The sequence below is a fragment of the Astatotilapia calliptera genome, chromosome 18 (genome assembly GCF_900246225.1).
Source record: "Astatotilapia calliptera chromosome 18, fAstCal1.2, whole genome shotgun sequence".
Taxonomy (NCBI): Eukaryota; Metazoa; Chordata; class Actinopteri; order Cichliformes; family Cichlidae; genus Astatotilapia; species Astatotilapia calliptera.
In genome coordinates, this window is record NC_039319.1 from 22,853,925 (window position 1) to 22,875,618 (window position 21,694).

Consider the following 21,694-nt stretch of genomic DNA (forward strand, 5'->3'; position numbering starts at 1 on the left):
TCAGCTGCCGCAGCAGGAACGCACGTGCTTCTCCGCGCATTTCAAGATCAAGATGGCAGCCTCCGTATGTCGGTGCTACGAGGTTAGTGAGATTCCAGTCGCCGAGCCTCGGGCCCGCTCTCTGGTTAAGGGAATAAACTCGCAAGGCTTCGCCATCAGTCTCTTTATGCCCGTGACGTGAACGCGCTTTAGAGTGGTGTGTTTTACGCAACTTGAACGCGAGATGTCCGTTAGAAAGGGCCTTGTTTCATCAGAGGCACGGCAGAGGCTTACTAATGTTATTTAATTCCTGGGGTCTTAAAATCATAGCATTGTATTGACTCGGGTTTTGACTCTGTGTGTCTGTGCTTGAGTGGCACATTTCATTTAAAATGCGACTTTTAGAAGCCTGCATGCAGTCAGGTACTAGAGCAAATATGATCAGTGACCTCGCTGCTATAAAACCACGAAAGCTGTTACAGTTTTAATTAGAGCAGCGGTGACCACTTGTTTTAGCTTCTGTCTCCTGACAAATAACCGAACCATCCTTTCAATATAAATAACTTGATCACGCTTCATTTTACACAGACAGCGAATATGGTGCGTTCGTCGTTTTTAGAAAGGGTCGAAAATTGTAATACCGTGTGTATGCCATTGTTATAAGCAGAGGATTAAACGCACCAAAACAGATCATTGCTGCCACAGCATGTTTCACCAAATTTCTCATGTTTAAATGTACAACCATCAAAATAAGTTATCAAATAAAGGACAGATATTAGCAATTAGAGGGGAAATCTATTAAGACTGGATCATGAATTTTGAATTTGTCCTGGTCAGGATGAAAATATCCCACTTAGGGCAGAAGACATTTATTTATTGACAGGATGATGATGTGCTGCATTAGTCACAGTCACCAGGTTTTAAGCACACTCATGGAACATGTTAGAGCTTCATCAAATGAAGGGATATATTTTAGAAGTATGGTATTATGTGCCGGTTTACCTCCCAGCTAACTATGACTGACTGATTCTGCCTGTCTGTTGCAGCTGATTGGCAGAAATGCCTTGGCTCTCAGCTCCCGGACTCTGGTCTCCTCAGTGTGGAGGGGAGATCATTACAGGTTGCAGAGGAGCCCAGGTGCAGCTGTGCAGGTACCCAACAACACCTCCCATTCACCCTCAAGATACTCATTTATTAAATCACTGCTAATGTAGAGTTGTGCCCGTTAATTTAAACAGTTCTTTTAACTTAAAGTGCTGGGATTACTTATCTTTATGCCCTTTTTTAGTTTAAGGTTTTATGAAAAGCAATGCATAGGTTCTGTATTTTTTTTTCTTCTCTTTTTTCATTGTTCCAGTCGCAGCATGTGCTTAATCTGTTCACTCTATTGGTGCACGTGTTTGTCCAGCTAAAGTCCTTCTCTGTGTTTGTTATCAGGTGCGATATGCCTCAGGACGGAAAGGTTTTCTGGGAGAGTTTGTTGATAACCTTCGTCAGGAGTTCAGTAAGAATCAGGAGATGAAGGAAAACATAAAGAAGTTCAGAGAAGAGGCCAAAAGGCTCGAGGAGTCCGACGCCCTTCAGCAGGCCCGCAGAAAATATGTAAGAACATTAGCTGGTTTGATTTATATTATATATATATAAAGATAAACATCAAGCTTATTATATTTAATTAGTTTTCTAGAATTTTAATGTTGTTTTTAAAAAATTTCTGATCAGAAATCGATAGAGGCAGAGACAGTGAAGACATCAGAGGTGTTTAAGAAGACCTTGGGCTCTCTATCAGAGACCGTTAAGGAGGTAAGGCCAACCTGATTGACAGCCCCAACATGAAAATATAATAATTTAATTTGGAATCGCACAGTAAGAGTTCACATTAAGTTGTAATGTTGTTAAAAATGCTTTCCAATTAAAAAAAAACATTACGTGGAAATCATTAATAAAATGAAACCTGCTGTGTGCTTGCGTGCCATTTGGATCAAAGAGTCTCGAGGAAGTGAGTCGTAGTGACATCGGGAAGAAGATCAAGGAAGGTGTGGAGGAGGCCACCAAGACAGCCAGAGGCTCTGCTGAGTCTTTATCCAAGGGAGGAGAAAAACTGGGCCGGACCAACGCGTTCAAGGCCATCTCACAGGTCAGAAAACGAAACGAGACGTCTATAGATGTCCAAATTAATGCCTCTCATCTTCATCTTTTGTACGTTGTCGTTGGTATCCAGGTGTCTGCCAGACTTTATTGATGTTTTGACTACAGCAGGGGAGAAAATGGAAGATTTTGGAAATTAGCATTTAGTCGTTAACACATCTTTCTTCACAGGAACATAAGGGCAGATTTCAGACACCAGTCAGTTGTTGGTTAATTCAGGTCATATTTGGCAAATAGTTGTTACGTTCTGGGCTATAAAATGTTTACAAAAGCCTTCCTCAGCTGCTTTTTGTTACTGCTTTCTTAAGAAACTGTTTCTTTAGAAGCAGCTTAAACTTTGAATTTACTTTTGGATGTCATTAAAATTTTGGTTTAGACTCTGATTATGTTTATAATTAAAAAGTGCGAACTCTCTGCAGGGTGTAGAGTCCATGAAGAAGGAGATAGATGTTGGTGACGCCGGCCCTTACAGGGCTCCTTCTCAGCTGAGGAAGAGGAGCGATTTCTCATCTAAAAGTGCAGATGACGACACCAGAGTGTTCGAGGCCAACGAGTGAGTAAATGTTAGATCTCAAAACCAGTCCAATGACACAAGCTGTTGTACACCCACCTCTCTGATGCGGCGAATTATCTCCATTTTTAAATCTCAGAGAGGCCATGGGTGTCGTTCTTCACAAGGATTCAAAGTGGTCCCAGCAGTGGAAGGACTTCAAGGACAACAACGTAGTTTTTAACAGTAAGAACGTCTGGTTTTTCCTGCTTTGTGTGATATCTTTATATGTAATTTCTCTTTATGGCAGCAGGGGGCAGTAGAATGTTTACTGTAGATTCAATGATCAGCTAATAATGAAGTGCAGTCATGAGCTGTTTGCACAGGTGCAGAATGTACCTGCCGTAATCAGTGGAGACATGTCTAACCTGTTCAACCTCCATTTTTGTTTCATTCAGGAATCTTCGAGATGAAGATGAAATATGATGAAAGTGACAATGCCCTCATCAGAGCATCCAGAGCTCTAACTGACAGAGTCACTGACTTCCTAGGTAATGCTCCACCACATTCAATCCTGAATTTGGAGTTCCTTTTCTCTGTTAAAGCCTTTTATCTGATTGTTCTCGCCAGACCTCAAATCTTGTTCTTCTTATTTTAAAAAAAAAAATCCTTTTTTATCCCAAAACCTATTAATCTTCTGATTAGTCAGGAATACTATTAACTACGTGCTCCATGGTACTGACAGATCTTCTAGATATTTGATGATGTTCACCAGCTTCGACGTTACACATTTAATTTGTGGTACTGAGTGTTGTTGCTGCTTCTGATTTTAGCCTTTGTTTCCTAGGTGGTCTCTTCTCTAAGACGGAAATGTCCGAGGTGCTGACAGAGATCCTGAAGGCAGACCCCAGCTTTGACAAAGATTCTTTCCTCAAACAGTGTGAGAAAGACATCATCCCCAACATACTGGAGGTAAACGGGTTCCTCCAGCCTCTGTCTGTGTCTGTCTTCACTCTCGCTGTTTCCGTTAATGCTTTTCTCTGTGGAGGTTAGGAAGAGACTTGATGAAAGTCTTGGTTCATTTAGCCTGAGTTTTCACTCTAGTTTGGATCAGATCCAGTAATGAATTTCCTGTCCTCTGTTTGAGTTCAGCTGTTAGATTACTGAGTTTAAACCAAGTTCAGCAGCTAAATACATCATTCAGATAACTGAGGGGATCCAAGAGCTTATGATACAGTTCTGTAAGTCGTGCATGCTTGTTATGTAAAACAGATAAAATGAAATAAAATGCTGTTTATGATTATATCAGGAGGAGAGCACTGAGTGTAGTTGAAGTCTTGGTTTAGAGTAGCAGAAAATGATCTCAACGTGTTCTGATTTTGAATGAATTCACTAAAGTTTACTGTGCTCGGTTAAATATGAGATGTGGGATTTGCTAAAATAATTTGAGCATCCTGTCTAAAAGTCACAAGAATACCTGTGAGATTTGTTTATGTTTTTAAAGCTATAATTCGGTATCTTTGTCCTTTCTGCAGGCGATCATCCGTGGCGAGCTGGAGGTATTAAAGGACTGGTGCTATGAAGCTGTGAGTTATTAAACACCACTTGGTAACAAAAGCAGTTTCTACAGGTGTTGACATAATACAGGGGACACATGTGAAGAAGAAGAGCTTATTACGTTGTGATGTCTACAAAAAGACACAATCCTACTTTTTAGTAATTGCATTTTAGCTGGCATACAGTATGTGGGAAGCATGTTTTAATGCTAGATGTGTGTTACGTGTATTTGTACTCAGACCTACAGTCAGCTTGCCCACCCCATCCAGCAGGCCCGAGCTCTGGGGCTTCTCTTCCAGTCTAAAGTACTCGACATCGATAACTTAGATGTAAGTGCTCTCCCTGATGCTCGGTAACCATCATGCAGCTTGTATTACAAAGCTCTTTCCCTGTTTTCTGCTTTTCCATTTCTCCTTTCATTTGTCTGTTCATTTTGTAACCCTGTGTTTCAGCTGGCGATGGGTAAGATGATGGATCAGGGCCCTGTGCTGATCATCACCTTCCAGGCTCAGGTTGTCATGGTGATTCGCAGCCCCAAAGGAGATATTGTGGAAGGAGATCCGGTCAGTCAACTCACGATCACTGTGCTAGAATAGGGAATCCAATGGATACCATCAAAGCTTCCTCAAGGAAGTAAACAACACTAAAAGGCTGAAATCAGATCAGTGGTCTATAACAGAGGCCCATTTTTTTTAATGTCTTTCAAATTTATGGGTTTGATGCAGCAATATTAACTTGTCTGATATCATCGGATTTCAACTGTTAGCAATGTTAGAGGCCTCAAATATATCATCATAAGCCAGATCATTTATTAACTCGCTACATTTAAAGTTTGAAGTCTGCAAAACTCTTTGAAATTCACTGTTTCTTCTCTTCTCCTCCCTCAACAGGAGAAGGTGATGAGGATGATGTATGTGTGGGCGTTGTGTCGGGACCAAGAGGAGCTGAACCCCAGTGCTGCCTGGAGGCTCCTGGACATCTCTGCCTCCAGCACAGAGCAGGTCCTCTAAGAGGAGGAGCAGGAGTACAGTGGCTCATCTGGGGGACACAAACTGAGATACAAACACATACCTGGAATAGCTGCACATCCTTTATACATTAAGTTGAACAAAGAGAGAAGAGGGAAACCCTGCTGCTGTGTGAGAGAGTACCATTTCCCCATTTGTACCCAGAGGATTTATGTGCAAGCGTGCATATTTGACCACCCTCTGACATGTAGATCCAATTAGCTTTGGAGATAGTTTATGACACATTCAGTTAAGTTTGTCTGTGCAGTCTTCTGTACTGGTACGCTCAGTGTTTTGGATTGCCTGGAGTATATATATACAGCATAACTAATTAATTTCAGCGTGGATGGACCTGCATCTTCACCAGGAGCCTGCATTGTTTCATCTAAGCTGCATAGCTCATCAATACTGGACGGCTGGTGGGCAGATTGTAAATAATCCTGTTATGACAGTGGAGGAAAATGGACATGCAGTCTGTGATATCTGTTGGTCTTATACCTAAATTACATTGATCCCGGTTAAATAATGGAGCTGGAAGATGAAATTGTTGACTGTGGTGGGGACCTTTGAATCATCTGTGCACAGGAGACACTTTAATAGAGCAGCTTCAGTTTTACTTTTGTGCCCTCGGTGAATGGATTTGGGCACAATGTTGAGACTAGTGCATTATGGGTACTGTAGTGCATGTTAAAAGCATAAAAATATGCTTCAGTTTTTGCAGCAGATGAACCACAGCTGCCTCCTGTGTAGCATCAACAGCATTGAACAAGCAGCGACCAACTGAGCTGAGTTTGACAGAGAGAGTATTTTTTTCTCAGTCAAAGCAAACCAGCCTTTAAAGAATGTTTTTTTTGTTTTTTTTTTAGGGCCTAATATTAAAATATGAATTTTCAAAGTCACCGTGAAAGAACGGATGAGAGCTGCAAGGGCTTTAATGTTCTTCAGTGTCAGTGTTTGAAGGGCTACTGACGACCAGAAAATTTAAACTAAATTTTCAGATCCTTCAGTGCTCACTTTGTTGGTTTCTGCTTTGCTCCTGCTGGTTTTTACATAAGAGTAATGGTGAAATGAAAAAGTAAAACAAGGATAAAAACATACGACGTCCACCCTGTCATGCCGAGACAAGACTACAGTTTACTGGGACTTGAAATCAAATTGAGAAATCGAGGAGATAAAGCTCCCAGTGGGACTCGTATCTACTTATTAGTGTAAGCTTATATTCAACGTCGTCATGCTTGTGAGCCGAAATGGGACCACCTTACTTTTTCCAGTCATTGAGGCAGCTTTGATGTTTGAGGAATCGTTGCACATTTTTCAGCTGAGCTGTTTGGTTTACATTTACGTGGCTTTGCGAGACACAAATGATGACGATGATTGACACGTATAGATATCGTTGTTCATGTAAGTAAAGATTACACACATTCTGATCGTACTGTAACGTTACAGCTTCATTCAGTTCATAATGAATGTCTTTAAGCTTCATGTTGTACCGCCTCTGTAAAGACGCTCTGAGTTTGTGGATGTGTGTGTTCTTTAAGCACAGCACTTCCCATTAAAGGTCAAACCGCACGAGGCGGTTTATTGCAATGTCCGAAAGTCATGGATGTGTCTGATGGCCACACCGTGCTCGCCTTCTGCTTCTCATGAGTCTTGGTTGTGTAATCCATCACATGGTTGCGATAGTGTTGAAAGAAACATGTGACAGTTGTGTTGGAGTCATTCCTGGTGATTAAAACAACACACTCGCCATAAAACATGCACTTTTATTTATGAGGACGACGGGTGAGAGGACTCGTATTTAAACGTTATTTTTTATTGAGTATGTGTATTTCTTTCTGAACTGAAGCCATGCTGTTTTGGACTCTGCTGCCACCACCAGTCAAAATGTGATTACAACAAGACACAACTGTTTCTCATGATCCCACATTAAATGCCAAAATGTCCCAGGGGAGAAGTTTCTGTGATTTGGAGAAACTTATTTTTTTGCCTGACAGATAGTGATGTTTGCATCTTGAGTTTGTTCTATGCAAACCTTTAACGACAGTAATGATCACTCAAGGTTTGAGGCGCCACAGGCAGGACCTCAGTTTCAGTCATGTTGTGTTGCTGTAAAAACTGTCCTTGTACATACTGTTTTTATTGGATCAGAATAAAGAGAAATTCTAATAGTTCAAGTCAGACTAGATTGCTTTACAGCGAATGACAGCAGACCCACGATGTATTCAGATCTCCTTTATTTCTCTCTGTGTGTCAGTCAGCAGAATAAAGAGTGCTGTATTATGATTTGTTTCATCCAGCCTCTCCCCGAGTCAGCACATCTGAATACTGTGTGTTTGTGCTCGAATGAGTAAATTAAAGTCTGCGCATTATGTGTGTCTGCTTTCTCATTTTAAAAACTGACCCGCTTTGATAGATGCCTATTGACACTGGTTGATAAACCTATAGATTTGGTAATACAGGGCTGATAGATTAGCTTCTACCCCGGGGTCAATATATCAGGCGGGCGGGGGCTGATCCCTCAGCTGTCTGTTGTGATGTACGAGTATGGATGTCCTCATATCAACTAACCTCTTTCAGTTCTTTGGAGTCTCCTTGCTTGTCTGACTGCAGCTGAAGCCTACGAGGGAACGAATAACCATACATGAAACGTCAGAATTATTAATGTATGGTGCCATTATCAGGTTTATTATGTTCCTACAGTTAGGTTTGTACGTTTTTGGACACTGTACACCAGCACAGTGGGTTTTAAACCTACATGTGACTGAAGTGCAAAATAAAAGAAACATCTTCCATGAACTGTTTAGGATCTGCAGCCATTTTCATACACAGTCCCAAATTTTCAGAGGCTCAAAATTAACTGGACAAACTAACAATCTTAAATATATGGATTTTTCTAATACTTTGACTGGAAAGTATTTAACTTTGACTTTGATTTTCATCCATGATTACCAGAAGTCTGCCTGGATCTGAGGAGCATAGCCTTGTACACGTTGCAGTTCATCCTGCTGCTCCTATCAGCAGTCACATGAAGTGTTTATGTGACTCTGGCGGCCGTACATGCCAACATTCCTTCATTCAGGGAGGTATCGTTTAACGATGCTATGCCTACCTTCTTGAGAGAGTTCATGACTTGGCTAAATGATGTGAAGTTGTTTTTCTTACCCATGGAAATTACATTATCACACACTTTAGTCGTCTCCTGTGAGCTTTCAGGCCTGTTGGTGTTGCAGTTTATTCCATCTTTTTAAGAATGAGCCAGATTGTAGATTTGGCCACTCTTACTCCACTCCTTGCTCTCTCTGAGGTTTATTTTGGCTTCCTTAACTTGCATCACCTTTGGGCCTCATATTGACAGATCTGGGTCATTTTCTAAGTTGAACTCTTGGAAAACGACCCAGATCTTTCACCTGTCAGATTCATCAGTAAGAAGGGGAAAGGACACACCTGGTCATGAAACTGCTCGTCCTTATTGCCCTCATACGTTTGAGCCTCTGAAAACAGACTGTGTGAAGTACTTTTGTTGAGCCCCATGAGTTAAAGCTGAAAGTCTACACTTCAGTCACAGCTCGATTGTTTGACTTAAAATCCACGGTGTTGGTCTACAGAGGCAAAATTGGAAAAACTGTGTCATTCTCCAAATACTTGGATTTAACTGTATGACATGCACTTTCTGTCAATGTGGAGCATGAGTGAAGAGTAAAGCCCTCACTATACTGAGAGTATCTTACTGGGGAAAGTCCCTCCAAGCAACAACACACTTACTGCACCCAAGTGAATGGGATTAAATGCAACAACACAATCACCTCAGAAAGGAAAAGGGTCATGGAGGCAGAGCAGAGCTTTCTTTTAACATCGTCTTGGTGACACACTACCATGCATACATCAAGCTGTAATCTAGTCTACGTTATAACAGCGTTATCATAATGCAGGCAGCCCTTCAGGCATTGCCCTAACAATGGCTAAACAATTTCAGTTTTTTGGTTTAGGTTTATTTTATTGAGGGCGTTTATATGGTTTGATCTCAAATTTTTAAATGAGCGCCAGCATAGAGTCAAAGGCAGTGTTTTTAGTGTTAGCATATGGCTTCTTCTTTGCATGATAGAGCTTTAACCTGGATTTGAGGATGGCATGTTGAAGTGTGTTTACAGAAAGTGATTTCTGGACATGTTCCTGAGCCCATGCTGTGATTTTCATAACAGAGTCATGTCTGTTTTTAATGCAGTGCCGCCTGAGGGCCAAAAGATCTTGTTGCGCCGTTCCAACTTAAAAAAAAACAAAACAGAAACGTTACTGACATCAAATTTAAAATGAGCTAATATTTGTAATAAAAAATTGCAATAAAAATATCTTATATTTATATAATGTAAAAAAAAAAAAAGACTATTCGAACATTTGATATGTTTTCTATGTTTTGTTGTGAACAAATACGGGTTTGTGAGATTTGCATTCTGGTTCGTAGATTTGGAGTTGTATAGATAGGAAGGGCAGCAAAGTATAAACACTGAGTTTCATCATCTTGTGGGTTGGAGACTCTTACCATTTATGACCACAGTGGGTGCACTGCTGGAGCACTGCTCATTGTTATGAGATTATGATCCCCTTCAGGGCAGTGTTACAATCCACCGACTATTAATTAAACCTACTGGGAGATCCCATGCAGCCTCAGGCAGGGGAGATGTGGCTGTGTATGGACTACAGTCTGCAGCAGTGTTTGTAGAGTTTTAATTGTGTCAATTAATTACTTCTCACAGTGAGTTCGGAGCTTATAGCCACAGGCACAATCAGGTAGCCTCGCTTGTTTTGCTCCACTTCTTGATCATGTAATTTTTTGCAGGTCAGCAAAACCTGGAGTGCAACCTGACATCAAATTTAAATGTCGTCTTACACAATATAACAAAGGAATGGGTTTAAAAAAACAGCAGACTCTCATGTATTTAAAAAAAACTCTGTCAATGCTAATATTTTAATACAGGAAACATATTTTTATTAAAGAAGGAATACCAGTTATCCATGAGGCAAACCCTACTTATAGTCTTATTGTCCAAAACAGACAATGTGTTCATCTGCAGTTTTTGTACATTTGCACAGATCTCTTAACATCACTTAAAAGAAATCTAATCTAGCTTCATAACCCATGTTTTGTTTAATAAGAGCTTTAATCAGAATATTAGACATAAAGAATAGAATAGAAAAGAACAGGCCAGAAGATGAAGCATTTACTGTGATGTTGAGAAATATATCATTAGGTTTGGTCAACTCTTCTGTACAGTGAGCTACATAAAAACAGAAATGGGGAGACACGCACACTCACACAATGAGGGCATAATAGCACTTAAATTGAACATATACCCCAAGGAATAGCTGTTGCACTTAAAATGACTTGTTTTTTCCTGATTTACAGGAGTTGAGCCTCCTGACATCCCAGTGGAAGAAAACTAAAAGTTTCTCTGAGGTTGCTAAAACACCAAAATCCCCACAAAATCCACAGAAGGTATGTGGTCAGTGGTGGATCTATGTTTGTCTTTACTCCTCTTATTCCCCGCAGGATAATATTCAACAAAATGTCATCGTGTTTGTTGGTGGTTCAGCCAGACGCACTTGTCTCAGGTGCATTTTTAGTTGTTAAAAAAAAGGAAAAAAAGAAATGTAAATCTATGAAAGTGAAATATTTGCTGTCAGCTGTCTAACACAAGTCTTCTCTGTGCAGCTGCTTTTATTTGCATGGCATGGAGCATTAAGGTAATTCGATCATTTAAATTTCAAGGAAAACAACAACAGAACAGGCGTTTGTTCCATAATGGCTGTGTGGCTATCAGGATCCCTGACTGTCCCCACGTCATGCACTCCTCTTATATAATTCAAAAGCCACATGTTGTGATTTACTCATCCAAACGAAAACAGTACGTGTGTGTGTGTGTGTGTGTGTGTGTGTGTGTGTGTGTGTGTGTGTGTGTGTGTGTGTGTGTGTGTGTGTGTGTGTGTGCATGGCACAAGGGCAGTCGTTGGTGGGCGGAGAGGGAGGGAGGTGGGGCGGATCCGTGAAACTGAGGAGACCTTAAAGCCCTCAGAGGAAGCAGAGTTCAGTCTTGAATCTGTGCGTGCAGCGTGAGTGAGCACAGAGCTGTCCAAGGTGCTGAAGGGCTACTGCTGCATCATCATCATCATCATCACCATCATTATTATTACACAGTCCTCACCTCAAGGTAAGTTCTAATCTCTTCTGATCGTCCTCCAGTTTGTGTTTCATGACAATGGTGACTGTGCTTGCTTCGTTAAACGTTTGTTTGTAGGAGTTATTGTGGTCCTGCATGTCTAACTTTTTAAATGGCAACGTCTGCGAGCTGTCAGAAACAGTAGCAGGTGTGATTTGTGAGTTCTTGTGTAACTTTATGACACCCTTTAAAACATGTTCAATCCTCTCTGTGCTACTTCTATCAATAATGTTTTAAAGGAACTATTAAGAGCGGGGCACCTTAACACCTCACATGTGATACAAAGATACAAACCATAATCCAGGCGATTTTCATCTTGTGATATATTCTACAAAAACATATATAGAAATATATTTATGAAGGTAGTTAATTCTTTCACTTCTCAACAATCCTGGAAAATTAGAGCTTTTTAAACCACTGCAATGTTCATGTTACGTCTTTGATTTTGAAAATCTGTGAAGTGTTTAAAAGTTACAGCGTAGTAAGAAGTTTTAAAAGAAGTTACAATCAAAAAATCCTTCACTGAAATTCAGTTAAAAACTTCTAATTTCACTCTGTTTTAAATTTTTAAATTCATTTAAATAATTTGTGTTTTAATATCCATTAAAAATTGTTACCTTTTAATGGAGAACAAAAAAATAATTGCATAAGAGGCCGAAGATGTTTTAGGGCTTTAATCATCTTGATGACACCAAACACAAGTTTAACAGCAACGTGCTCATTGTTGGGTGGAGATTGCTTCCCCTTTTCACAGTCTGACAGTCCAACTTTAAGGATTTACTTTAGTTTTCAGACAATATCCGTTTCATTTGTAGAAGTCCTTGACATTTTCAAAGCTGCTGTCATAATCCAGAGCCCTAAATTGGAGGTATTACAGGTATTAAAGGCACGAGGAATGCCATGTGTCACTCAGTGTGTCGTCAGATTTCACTGGCACAGCTGCTTAGTGCTTTCATCAATCTCTTCTTTTCTTTTTTTTTGCTTTATTGCTTAAAAAAAAAAAAAAAAAAAAGCTTCAGATTTTATTACAAATCTGGAGCCCTGAACTGTCCACACCAGGCTTTCATTTTGCTGTTTTGCGTAAATCAGATGGTCAGGCAATAAAGTGTGATTTATGTGCTGTTTAGGAACCAAAGCAGGTCTCGCTATGAAGATCAGTGATCCATGAAATTGATGTGGCTTATTCTTTTATATTCTTTAAAGCTTTTGTGTTTGCTTTGATTCTCAGGGAAAATGAATTTTCACCTGTGCTCTTGGATCTGTTGCTGTTTGTTTGTCATTATGACCTTGGCTAATCTGCAGAGCTGTGGAATGACCTAAAAACATAAAACATGACTTCTCTGGTCACATCTTTGAAACCCCAGACCTGCGACAGACCCACATATATGATAATCAGTGCTTTGTCTCACGCCTTGATTTAAATAAAGGTGGGGAAAGGATGCAAAGTGCTGAGTGATTCCTACCTCATGCATTTAGGAAACTGGTAAAGCTGTGCTCCAGAGAGCCATAACTTTGGTTGTGTTGCATAACTACTGGTTAAAGTGTATTTTGTCAGGGCAACTGCTCAAAAGGATTTAAGAGAAAGCAAATCTTTAACTTTTAAATCCAGTTAATCTTCTTTTGTGTTTACAGCCAGCTGCTAAAAATCAATCGAATCCTTAAAAAAATGGAAACGGTGAGAAACTGCTATCCCTGTTTTCATTATCAGCCTTTTTTCAAAGTGATTTCTGTCCTGCCGTGTAAACGTTATGTCCGCTCTATTGACTGCCGAGCCCGTCCTGCCTATTTAGCCTCTTTTCTTCTTCTTCTACACATGGCTATTCCGTGCTGTCCAGACCTGATGCAACCACAGGCCATTTGATAATTGATACTGAGGCAGGCACTTTCTTTCATTGTGTCCAAAGGTCCCCTATTAAACCTTCACTATGCCCTTAAGTCCCATCATTGGGTGAGCAAGAGTGCTATCAGCGTGTCTTTGTGAGGATCTGCGGGGTCTTAAGGAGGAAGAGGAAACCTCCTGGAATAGAATCTGCTGATGGGGGAATTCACCTATCGCAGGAAAATGTCTCTCCATTAAAGAAGCTGTGCAGGGTGTATCCATGCAAGAGTGCAGCAACTCCCTAAGGGTTTTCTCCATATTTCTTTTTCTTTCCCCTCATCAGTGCCTGATTTATTTATCTTCTACTAAGCTATATCTGAATTCAGGAGAGATTGTTTTTCTCACACAATTTTTTTTGTGCTTGCAGGAAAACCCCCAAAATATTCACTTGGTGCCCAGAAACAAACAAATAAAATTTAACCCTGGTCGAATCCTGAATCAGTGGGTTTTCTCTACATCTAGGAAGTGCATACTGGAAATTTACTGAGTTTTTATTGCTTCTTTTTTCCTTTTAGGTATCCTGATGACTGAAACCCCAAATGAAAAAGCTCCTCGTGACTCCGGATGAAGAAATAGACACAAAAATACAAGCTTTGCTCAGTAACCAGGCCGACACAGTCAAAACAATTTGAATGCAAAATAATTCTGTGAAGCAGCACGACACACATCATTTCCAGCCGGCAGGCACTTTGATTGATCCATGGGACATCTTCAGTCACTCAGCTGAGATTTATACTCACTTTGTAATTACAATAAAGGCTTCCAGAGAGCTGCTATTGGATGACAGTTAAAATATTGACCAATAACGGAGGATTACACAGAATAAATAAATCAGGGACCTCTACTTTTGTATTGTTTAGATCTCTTGAGAACAAATGAGTGCTATATAGGGATCATGCCAACACCAGCCAGTTCAATCTAATTTGCCATGCTGAGCATGCCCCAGCTTGCCACACCATTTACCAGAGGACTGATTAATTTGCACTGCTAATTTGTGCTATGTTATTTCTGTTGCCCTGCGGCTTGTGGAAAACACTGCATTTGAGCTCAGTCAGCTATTAGCTGCCAGATTTCACTACGTGAGCTTCCTCCATGTTTAGAAACCACGAACATTAACAAAGACGGCTATGTGGAGCAGTGCCACTCCTCAGAGCTTCTGACTGCAAAGAAACAGTCATTTAGTTAAGCGATTTCAAACTCCAAAAACATTCCCTCACTTCCAAGATGAGCAACACAAACTACTGGCTCATGGACTATGATGTTTCTTCTCCAGCTCCGCCCGGGTATCCCCGGGGCCCCACCGTGCTGCAGCCCGTGCCGGGTCACCCAGAACAAGGATCAGCCCTGTGTTTTGTTGGCCTCCTCGTGCTGCTGCTGCTCTTCCTCGTGGTTCGTTGTGTCCGCATCATTTTAGATCCTTACAGCAGCATGCCATCGTCATCATGGACGGACCACAAGGAAGGTCTCGACAGAGCACAGTTTGATTACGCCATTGTGTAACAGCGGAAGCGGCTAGGGATGAGAGAAATATCCAGTGAAAAGCTCGGTTCCTGGTGTAAAAGGAAGCTCTCAGTCCTTATTGCATAACAATATGAAAGCACTGAACAGAAACTGTATGAGGGCAAAATGCAGCACAGCACAGAGAACAAGCAGAAACACCAGAAGCCCAGTTTCCATTTTACTTTACAGACATTAAGTGTGTGTGTGTGTTATGTACAGTGCTTTCAGTGACAGACGCTGCAGGAAGAGAAGGATCCATATCTCCGCATTTCTTCATGACTCGTGCTCATCATGTCATTTTATAATTCTATAATGTTTTGTTTTTTCTTTTACAAATTCCAGAAAGCAGATCTCCGCAGGAGATGTCCTGATCAAATAAGAGAGAAACTAAATGAGTTTAGGATAGACATGGAAATCATTTAGACACAACTGCACTCACTTGCAAGAGCTTTAGAAAAAAGGAGCATATGCTTTCTATGATTATTAGGTAAAAGGCTGGATTAGTTTAATTGAAAAGATCAGGAAAGAAGGTCTGAGTTTGCTTGAAACTGTAAACTTGATTTTTTTCTAAATCAGCTTTGACTCATGCTGGACATTTGGTGGCTTTTGTGCCACCACTCTGATGACCCTCAGGTAAAGTTCTTGACCAGTTAACCAAAGCACCTGTTTTTAAAGATGTAATTTAGATTTCCTTCTGAAATTGAGCTTTAGCTTCTATTTATATTTTTTTCTTTTCAAATTCACTTTGTCCTAAATTCAATGTCTATAAAAGCTACATTTATAATGAATAAACATCACAAAATTTTCTTCGGGGTTTTGCTGTTTCACGTCACCATCCCTTTAAAAGGCTTATGAGGCTCACAGCTCTGATTGAATGTGTGTCATATAAAGTTCTGATTATGAAATGCAAGTGCACCAATGTCCTCCCGCTAATCCTTTTTGGCTTTAGGCCCCATCCAGTGAAACACCAGCCAAATCTGTTCAACAGTACCTGTAAAAATAGATCTATTTCATACTAATACTGCTCCTTTGGCCTCTTGTTTTATATTGTTTCTGTCCGTGTTATACTGTAAAGCCCTTTGAAACGTGGCTCTGAAAGACTTTATAAATAATGGCTAGTATTGATATTTCACTGATTTTTCTGTTTCCATAATGATTAAAGACTGAAATATCAAACTGCTGTTTGTGATCAAACTTACTGGACGTGCACACTCGCTTGTTAAAAAAAGAAGAAGAAAGAATGAAAGTGGAATTCATTTTTTAAAATGAAATAAAAGCTTTCGTCTCGCCCTGCTTTTAGAAACACTAATTCATTTACAGATCTGCAAACTGCACTTAACTACATGCACACAAATCCATGTCAGCTACTAACTCATACACATGAACCTTTCCTGTGCAAAGGCTGTCCTTGTTGCTGTGCTAAAATCGATAGCAGGAAGATTTAGTGCGAGGGACATCAATCGAATAATCAGTTAGGGGCTTGCAAAGAGATACACAGAGTAGGGTGGAACCTAATTGTACCAGATGAACCTCCAAATGAAATGTTTTTGCAGTGGCGTTCTTTCTAAGTTTCTAAACAAACCACTTTTTAGCTGCTTGCACAGTAACGTAGCTCTGACATGTATGACAGGAGATGTAGTTCAGTTTAAAACTCTTACTTTGAAATGATCAAAATGACATCATCACTCCGTAGAAACACTGTATGCTCACATGTCTAATACAGCTCTCCATCCTGCTAACATAATTAACAACCAGTCAAATACACATGCGCATATCTTTATATGTCATGTTCTTCTTATGCAACAGCTAGAAACTGATCATGTAATGTGTATAAAATTTAAAATAAACTGCCTTCCTGTACTGTGGCTATAACAAAGAGTTTTAGGACATTCAATGTGTGATTCGGTTACAGGGAGACGGCTGGACTTGTGATGAAAATTAATAGTATTCCTTCCCATGGATTAAAAAGACTCCATTTCAGTTGAGGTGGAATCATTTTTAAAATTACTTCCTGAAGGCAATGCCATTAATTTCCCAGAGGTTTCCTTTTACTTCCAACTTTCCCCTTCCTGTCAGATTTTCTGCTTCAGTTTCTGACCTCTCCTGGTTACTTGGAGAACAACAATCTATGTTCAAACAGCTTTGCAGCACCAAGGAAGCACACAAACAAACACACACACACATTTTGGATAAAATGGAAAATAAGAAACGTATAACTTTCAGAAACACCACATGGTCATCTACAATCCTTTATTCAGAAGGATAAAATATAGACTCTCTCTGTGGACTTCATTTTGCCCGTGCTCTCTTCAAAGAATATAGAAAATCTGTATAGTACTGTATAGATAAAAAGCAGCACTGATCTAGGGTTTGTCTGCCTCTGGTCCACCACTTTGAGTGAGCATTAGATGAACTGCTGACAACCAGGGTGTCTAGAGGATTAATCCTAATGACTACTGTGATCCCCAGGGAGGCACAGTGGAGTGCTGGTTAGCACTGTTGCATCACAGCGACAAGGTCCTGGGTTTGAAACTATAGGATAGCTGGGGCCTTTTGCTGTGGAGTTTGTATGTCCTCTCTGGGCACTCTGGCTTCCTCCCAGCATGTTAGGTTAACTGGTGACCTGTCAAGGGTCTACCTTGCCTCTTGTTCTATGACATTTCAATTCATCGGCAGCCATCACCTCAGAGCACTTTATATTGTAAGGTGAAGAACCTACAATACAACAATGGGAACTGCTGGAGTCGTCATAAAATTTGGTCCTGTGTCTTTTGGAGAGTGAAAAAGTTGGAAACATTGGAAACATATTAAAATAAGATGCTACTGCATATATGATCTCGTCCAGTGCTTTTAGCTTTTAGTTCAAAGTACCACTGAGCCAAATCCAGAGAACAGAGCTGAGATGTACAGCTGGAATCTCCCTGAACTGAACTGCTCACAGCAATTTATTAGTCAATATAGCTGCCTTAATATAGCTGCCTTAGACCCATTTCTGTAATATACTCACATATCTATATTATTGCTAATATATATTGTAATATATCTATATCACTAAAGCACTTCTGGATGGATGCAAACTGCATTTCGTTGCCCTGTACCTGTGCATGTGCAATGACAATAAAGTTGAATTCTATTCTATTCTATTCTATTCTATTCTATTCTATTCTATTCTATTCTATTCTATTAATTACTCAGTGGGGAACTTGTTAGAGATTTAGCACAAAGAGTGCAGTCAGACTTCTCTAACCTGACCAAAACAGTCCAGTGCAGTCCAACAGATGGTTGGAAACACTGTATAACAACCCCGACCTCATTAGTGTCGAACTGAGCTCGACAGATTTTGCTTCACTGAGTTCTGACAATTTACTTCCTTGCCAACACAAAAAAGGCATTCAGTTCCCTTCACCCTCCCGCAGACTGTCTGCAGAAAAACACATGTGCACATGCACACAAACATGCAAATACGTCTGGATCACACACACAAAACATTGCCTCAAATCTGGCTCAGGTGATATGACTGACTCTCATTTTAATATATTTCACGTCTGACCTTTTAACAGCTGTCCTTTTTTCCAGCTCAAGAACATACCAACTAAATGCAGATCAGATCAAACCTTCCTGAATATGCAAACATGAAATACACAGAAAAACACACCTGCGCGTACCAGGATTCCCACTGATTTACATTCATTTCTTTGTTTGACAGTTGACACCTAAAGCTTAACTTTTAAATATTTACATAATGGAAATATTTGAACTCTTAAAAAGGGGGAATTAAGTCTTTGGAGTGCAGCGCCACAAAGAGATATTATTAATATTGCATTAACACGAGTAACACAAGTACACCGGTGTTATACATACACTCATACACTTCAGTGAAGGACAGCCCACACCCAGCCACATGCAAATCATAGTAATTTGTCTGCTGCATAATGTACACAAACTCTCCCCTTACTGCCCGAACACAAGTCATTTAAACACCTTTTACCTGTATGTGACCGAATATTGCACCTATATGCCTGAGGCGTGACACACACAATTCTAGTGTGTCATGCACAAGCTTATTGCCAAACAGCTCCCCAGCTGAGCTGTTTGGCAATAAAGATCTGCACATTTGCATAACAGTGCTGATGTTATCTGCTAATCTTGGGACATGAGGAGTGTTGTCTGCAGTGCTTGAATGTGGAGGAGGACAGTGTGAGGAGGACCACAGTGTGGCTTTGGAAGAAGTGAACCATTTAAAGTTGTCCTGAGTTTTCTTAAGGGTAAAAGTTCAAAAGGTTTGCCTGCCAGCCTGTGCAGAGAGGTGTGCTTACCTTCGAAGCTCGTTGCAATGGGTTTCTGGAGCTGCTTTCCCAGAGAGAGCTGGTGACCCGGGAGAAGTCTGCCATGAGAATAATCTACTAAGGAGTAGAGGGAAATGTAATCAGGCATGTTTCCCATCCATGATATTCAATCAAGGATTTAATCAAACAGTTTTTACAGTAAAACGAAGTGTAATGAAATGGAATAGATCACAGCTTTTGTGCCATGGTTGCCCCAGTTTGTGTTATTCATATAATGGTTATATAGTGGAACATCATGACAGGTTAACAACTATAAGGCCTGATATGTTAAAGACCATGCACACTGAAAATAGGCCTATCCCTGCTTTCCCAGCTATTAACCACTTATCCTTCTGCTTAAATTGTAGCAAGCAATCAGCAATAGCCTGCCCACCCACTATAACTTAAAAGGTAACCACAGAGCCCACTTCACACTGTGAATCATTCCCCCTGAGCCGGAGACACCCCTGGTGCGTCAGTCCCCCCACAGCTATCAATCATTCAGACAGACAGAGCAGACCGGAAGTCTTCACAATAAAGGTTCACTGCTACATTTTTGAACCTACCACGACCTGACTGTATTTGGCTGTATACAGGTCAAAAAGCATGAGGTGTTAATAAAATATGCTTACATTAATTAAAAATGATATTCAAAATAAATTAATAAATTAATAATAATAATAATACTAATAATAATAATAATAATAATAATAATAAATTTTATTTGAAAGCGTCTTTCAAAACACTCAAGACACTGTAGACAGCAGAATAATAAAAGCGACATAAAAGCAAACAGTTTACACAATCATAAAAGCATAAGACATAAAACAAATTGAAAATAGTAGAGTGAAGAGGTTACGTGCGATAAGCTATTTTGAACAAGTAAGTTTTCAGTTTGGACTTAAAGAGAGAGAAGTGATATTTCTTTATTTACTCTATATTTATACAAATTTATCGGGGGGGACACTAAAACGAAGTAAATAAACTACTAAAAGCTACAACATACTCTTCCGAGGGCTTTTACTTTTGAAGGTTGTCCCACAGCTTCCTTTCCCGCTTCATTTTTTTTTAAAACCCCGTCTGACTTAACAACCGTTGCAGATCGATGATGACCGAGCGGCTCGGATCTGCTGTCGTCTTCAGGACACAGGAGCACCACGGCGCATCGTCAGCCACCCAGGGCTCAGCCTGAAATCTCGGTTTAAGCTGGATTTTCTTTCAGATTCCTGCCTCATTAATTCGGTTTGTAATTCACACGGAGGTCCTGGTCGGTAGGTTTCTGCTCTGGATCCCGTTTCTTTCGGCGGTCTCATTGCAGCTTACTGCGTTTATCCATGGAAACAACCAACTGAAGTGCAGTCGGCTATTTCTCTGCACTTTGTTTAAAAGAGATCGTTATTCACCTGACCCGTGCTTTATGGTTGTTAGGATGATTAATTCTGATCTTGTAGGACAGGAATTTTCTTATTGTGGGACATTTTTATTTATTTAAGAGTTATTATTATTGTTGATTTTTGATAACATATTGTAGTTGAGGTGACAGATGTAGGATCATAGGATGCTTAGGATGCACCAACATAGTGCTCTTCTTGTTGTAGCTGCTGTCTCTCTCACGTGACACCTCACCTGCTGTTATACCTGGATGAATTCATATTTGTTTGCGCTCAAGCTTAACTGTGTGGAAACCTCTAATGTGTGCTGTACATAATATAATTGGTTTGTGCATTTGTGTCTATGTGTGTGTGTTGTATATTGTATATTATTTGCCCTTCAGATTAGATGCCAAACTTAATTTCACAGTTTGAGTTATATACCTTTAAATGACAGTAAATCTAATCTATTCTTATTTTGTTCTGTCCACCATGTTCTCTTATTCTTCTTCACCTGTGCATCAGAAAAAAAATGGAGATGCTGCCTGATTTATGGAAGGAGGACTACTGGCTTCCTCCTGGTGTGACCTGGAGAGACATGGAACAAATGGGGGACTCCAACCGCCCCAGACCCCTGGACCTTCTCATCGCTCTGCCCCTCGCCCTCGGCTTCGTAGCCCTCCGCTACATGTTTGAAAGGTAGCACACAGGCCTTCTTTGTTTTGAAATGGGTGAGTGAGTGTTTGAGATAGTGAAGGGTCTGCAGCAGAGCACACAAACATTTCACTCCACTGAAGCTGAAACAGCACTTACAAGTCTTTTCGAAAATACAGCAATCATATGAAGTCGTTGTCACCACTGGGGAAAAAAGTAGTCGCACTGCATTTGCTTCCTATAGCCATCCACAGTATCAATAGAGAGGACTTTGTAAGAGGATCCGAGCTGTGGGACAGTGAGCAGGTGTTTTTGTGTTTTTGGTGAGTGGAGCTGGCATTGTTAGCATGGGGGGAGAAAGACTCTGGAAACTAGAGAGGAAGATAAACAGAAATGAAATGAGGGAGAAAATTAGAGATGTTCAAACCTAAATGAAGGTAATTTAACATATTAGCTGTGAGCAAACAAGCAGAAGATGCGTCAAGAGACTCAAATTGCTTGTTAATCATACTTAAGATGTCATGTGATTGTCAAATGATCTCATGTTCCTGGAGTGGAAAAAAATCATGCATGGCT

General features: G+C 40.3%; 2 protein-coding genes and 1 long non-coding RNA gene across 5 annotated transcripts in view; 2 read left to right on the forward strand and 1 right to left on the reverse strand.

Annotated features, from left to right (window-relative positions):
* Positions 1–7,547, forward strand: LOC113010461 (mitochondrial import inner membrane translocase subunit TIM44-like). Its single transcript, XM_026149513.1, has 13 exons — positions 1–82; positions 1,026–1,130; positions 1,417–1,581; positions 1,699–1,779; positions 1,964–2,113; positions 2,544–2,677; positions 2,775–2,860; positions 3,073–3,165; positions 3,462–3,586; positions 4,150–4,200; positions 4,411–4,500; positions 4,624–4,734; positions 5,062–7,547. The coding sequence occupies exons 1-13, from the start codon at positions 53–55 to the stop codon at positions 5,179–5,181; spliced, it is 1,341 nt and encodes a 446-aa protein (XP_026005298.1). The 5' UTR covers positions 1–52; the 3' UTR covers positions 5,182–7,547.
* On the reverse strand, positions 2,122–20,265 carry LOC113010463 (uncharacterized). 2 transcript variants are annotated; one of them, XR_003270347.1, is made up of 4 exons: positions 20,101–20,265; positions 19,086–19,172; positions 7,747–7,795; positions 2,122–2,226 (listed from the first exon to the last, which is right to left on the reverse strand). It is a non-coding gene; the product is annotated as an uncharacterized LOC113010463 (long non-coding RNA). The 2 variants fall into 2 exon arrangements; XR_003270348.1 differs by lacking the exons at positions 2,122–2,226; positions 7,747–7,795 and adding an exon at positions 15,095–15,136.
* LOC113010462 (ceramide synthase 2-like) overlaps positions 20,194–21,694 on the forward strand; it is a 13,312-nt gene continuing 11,811 nt past the window's right edge. Inside the window, exons 1-2 of one of the 2 annotated variants that reach the window (XM_026149515.1) lie at positions 20,194–20,365; positions 20,990–21,163. In XM_026149515.1, the coding sequence (XP_026005300.1) occupies positions 20,997–21,163 (167 nt within the window). In that variant the 5' untranslated portion in view covers positions 20,194–20,365; positions 20,990–20,996. The remainder of the gene's footprint in view (positions 20,366–20,989; positions 21,164–21,694) is intronic. The other variant, XM_026149514.1, reaches the window with a different exon arrangement.

What these genes read in the sequence shown, in the direction of transcription:
- LOC113010461 (XM_026149513.1), top strand. Translation starts at nt 53, where the DNA reads ATGGCAGCCTCCGTATGTCGGTGCTACGAG. An exon ending in CGTTCAAGGCCATCTCACAG is followed by an intron (nt 2,114 to 2,543) that starts GTCAGAAAACGA and finishes AACTCTCTGCAG; the next exon opens with GGTGTAGAGTCCATGAAGAA. An exon ending in AGGACTGGTGCTATGAAGCT is followed by an intron (nt 4,201 to 4,410) that starts GTGAGTTATTAA and finishes ATTTGTACTCAG; the next exon opens with ACCTACAGTCAGCTTGCCCA.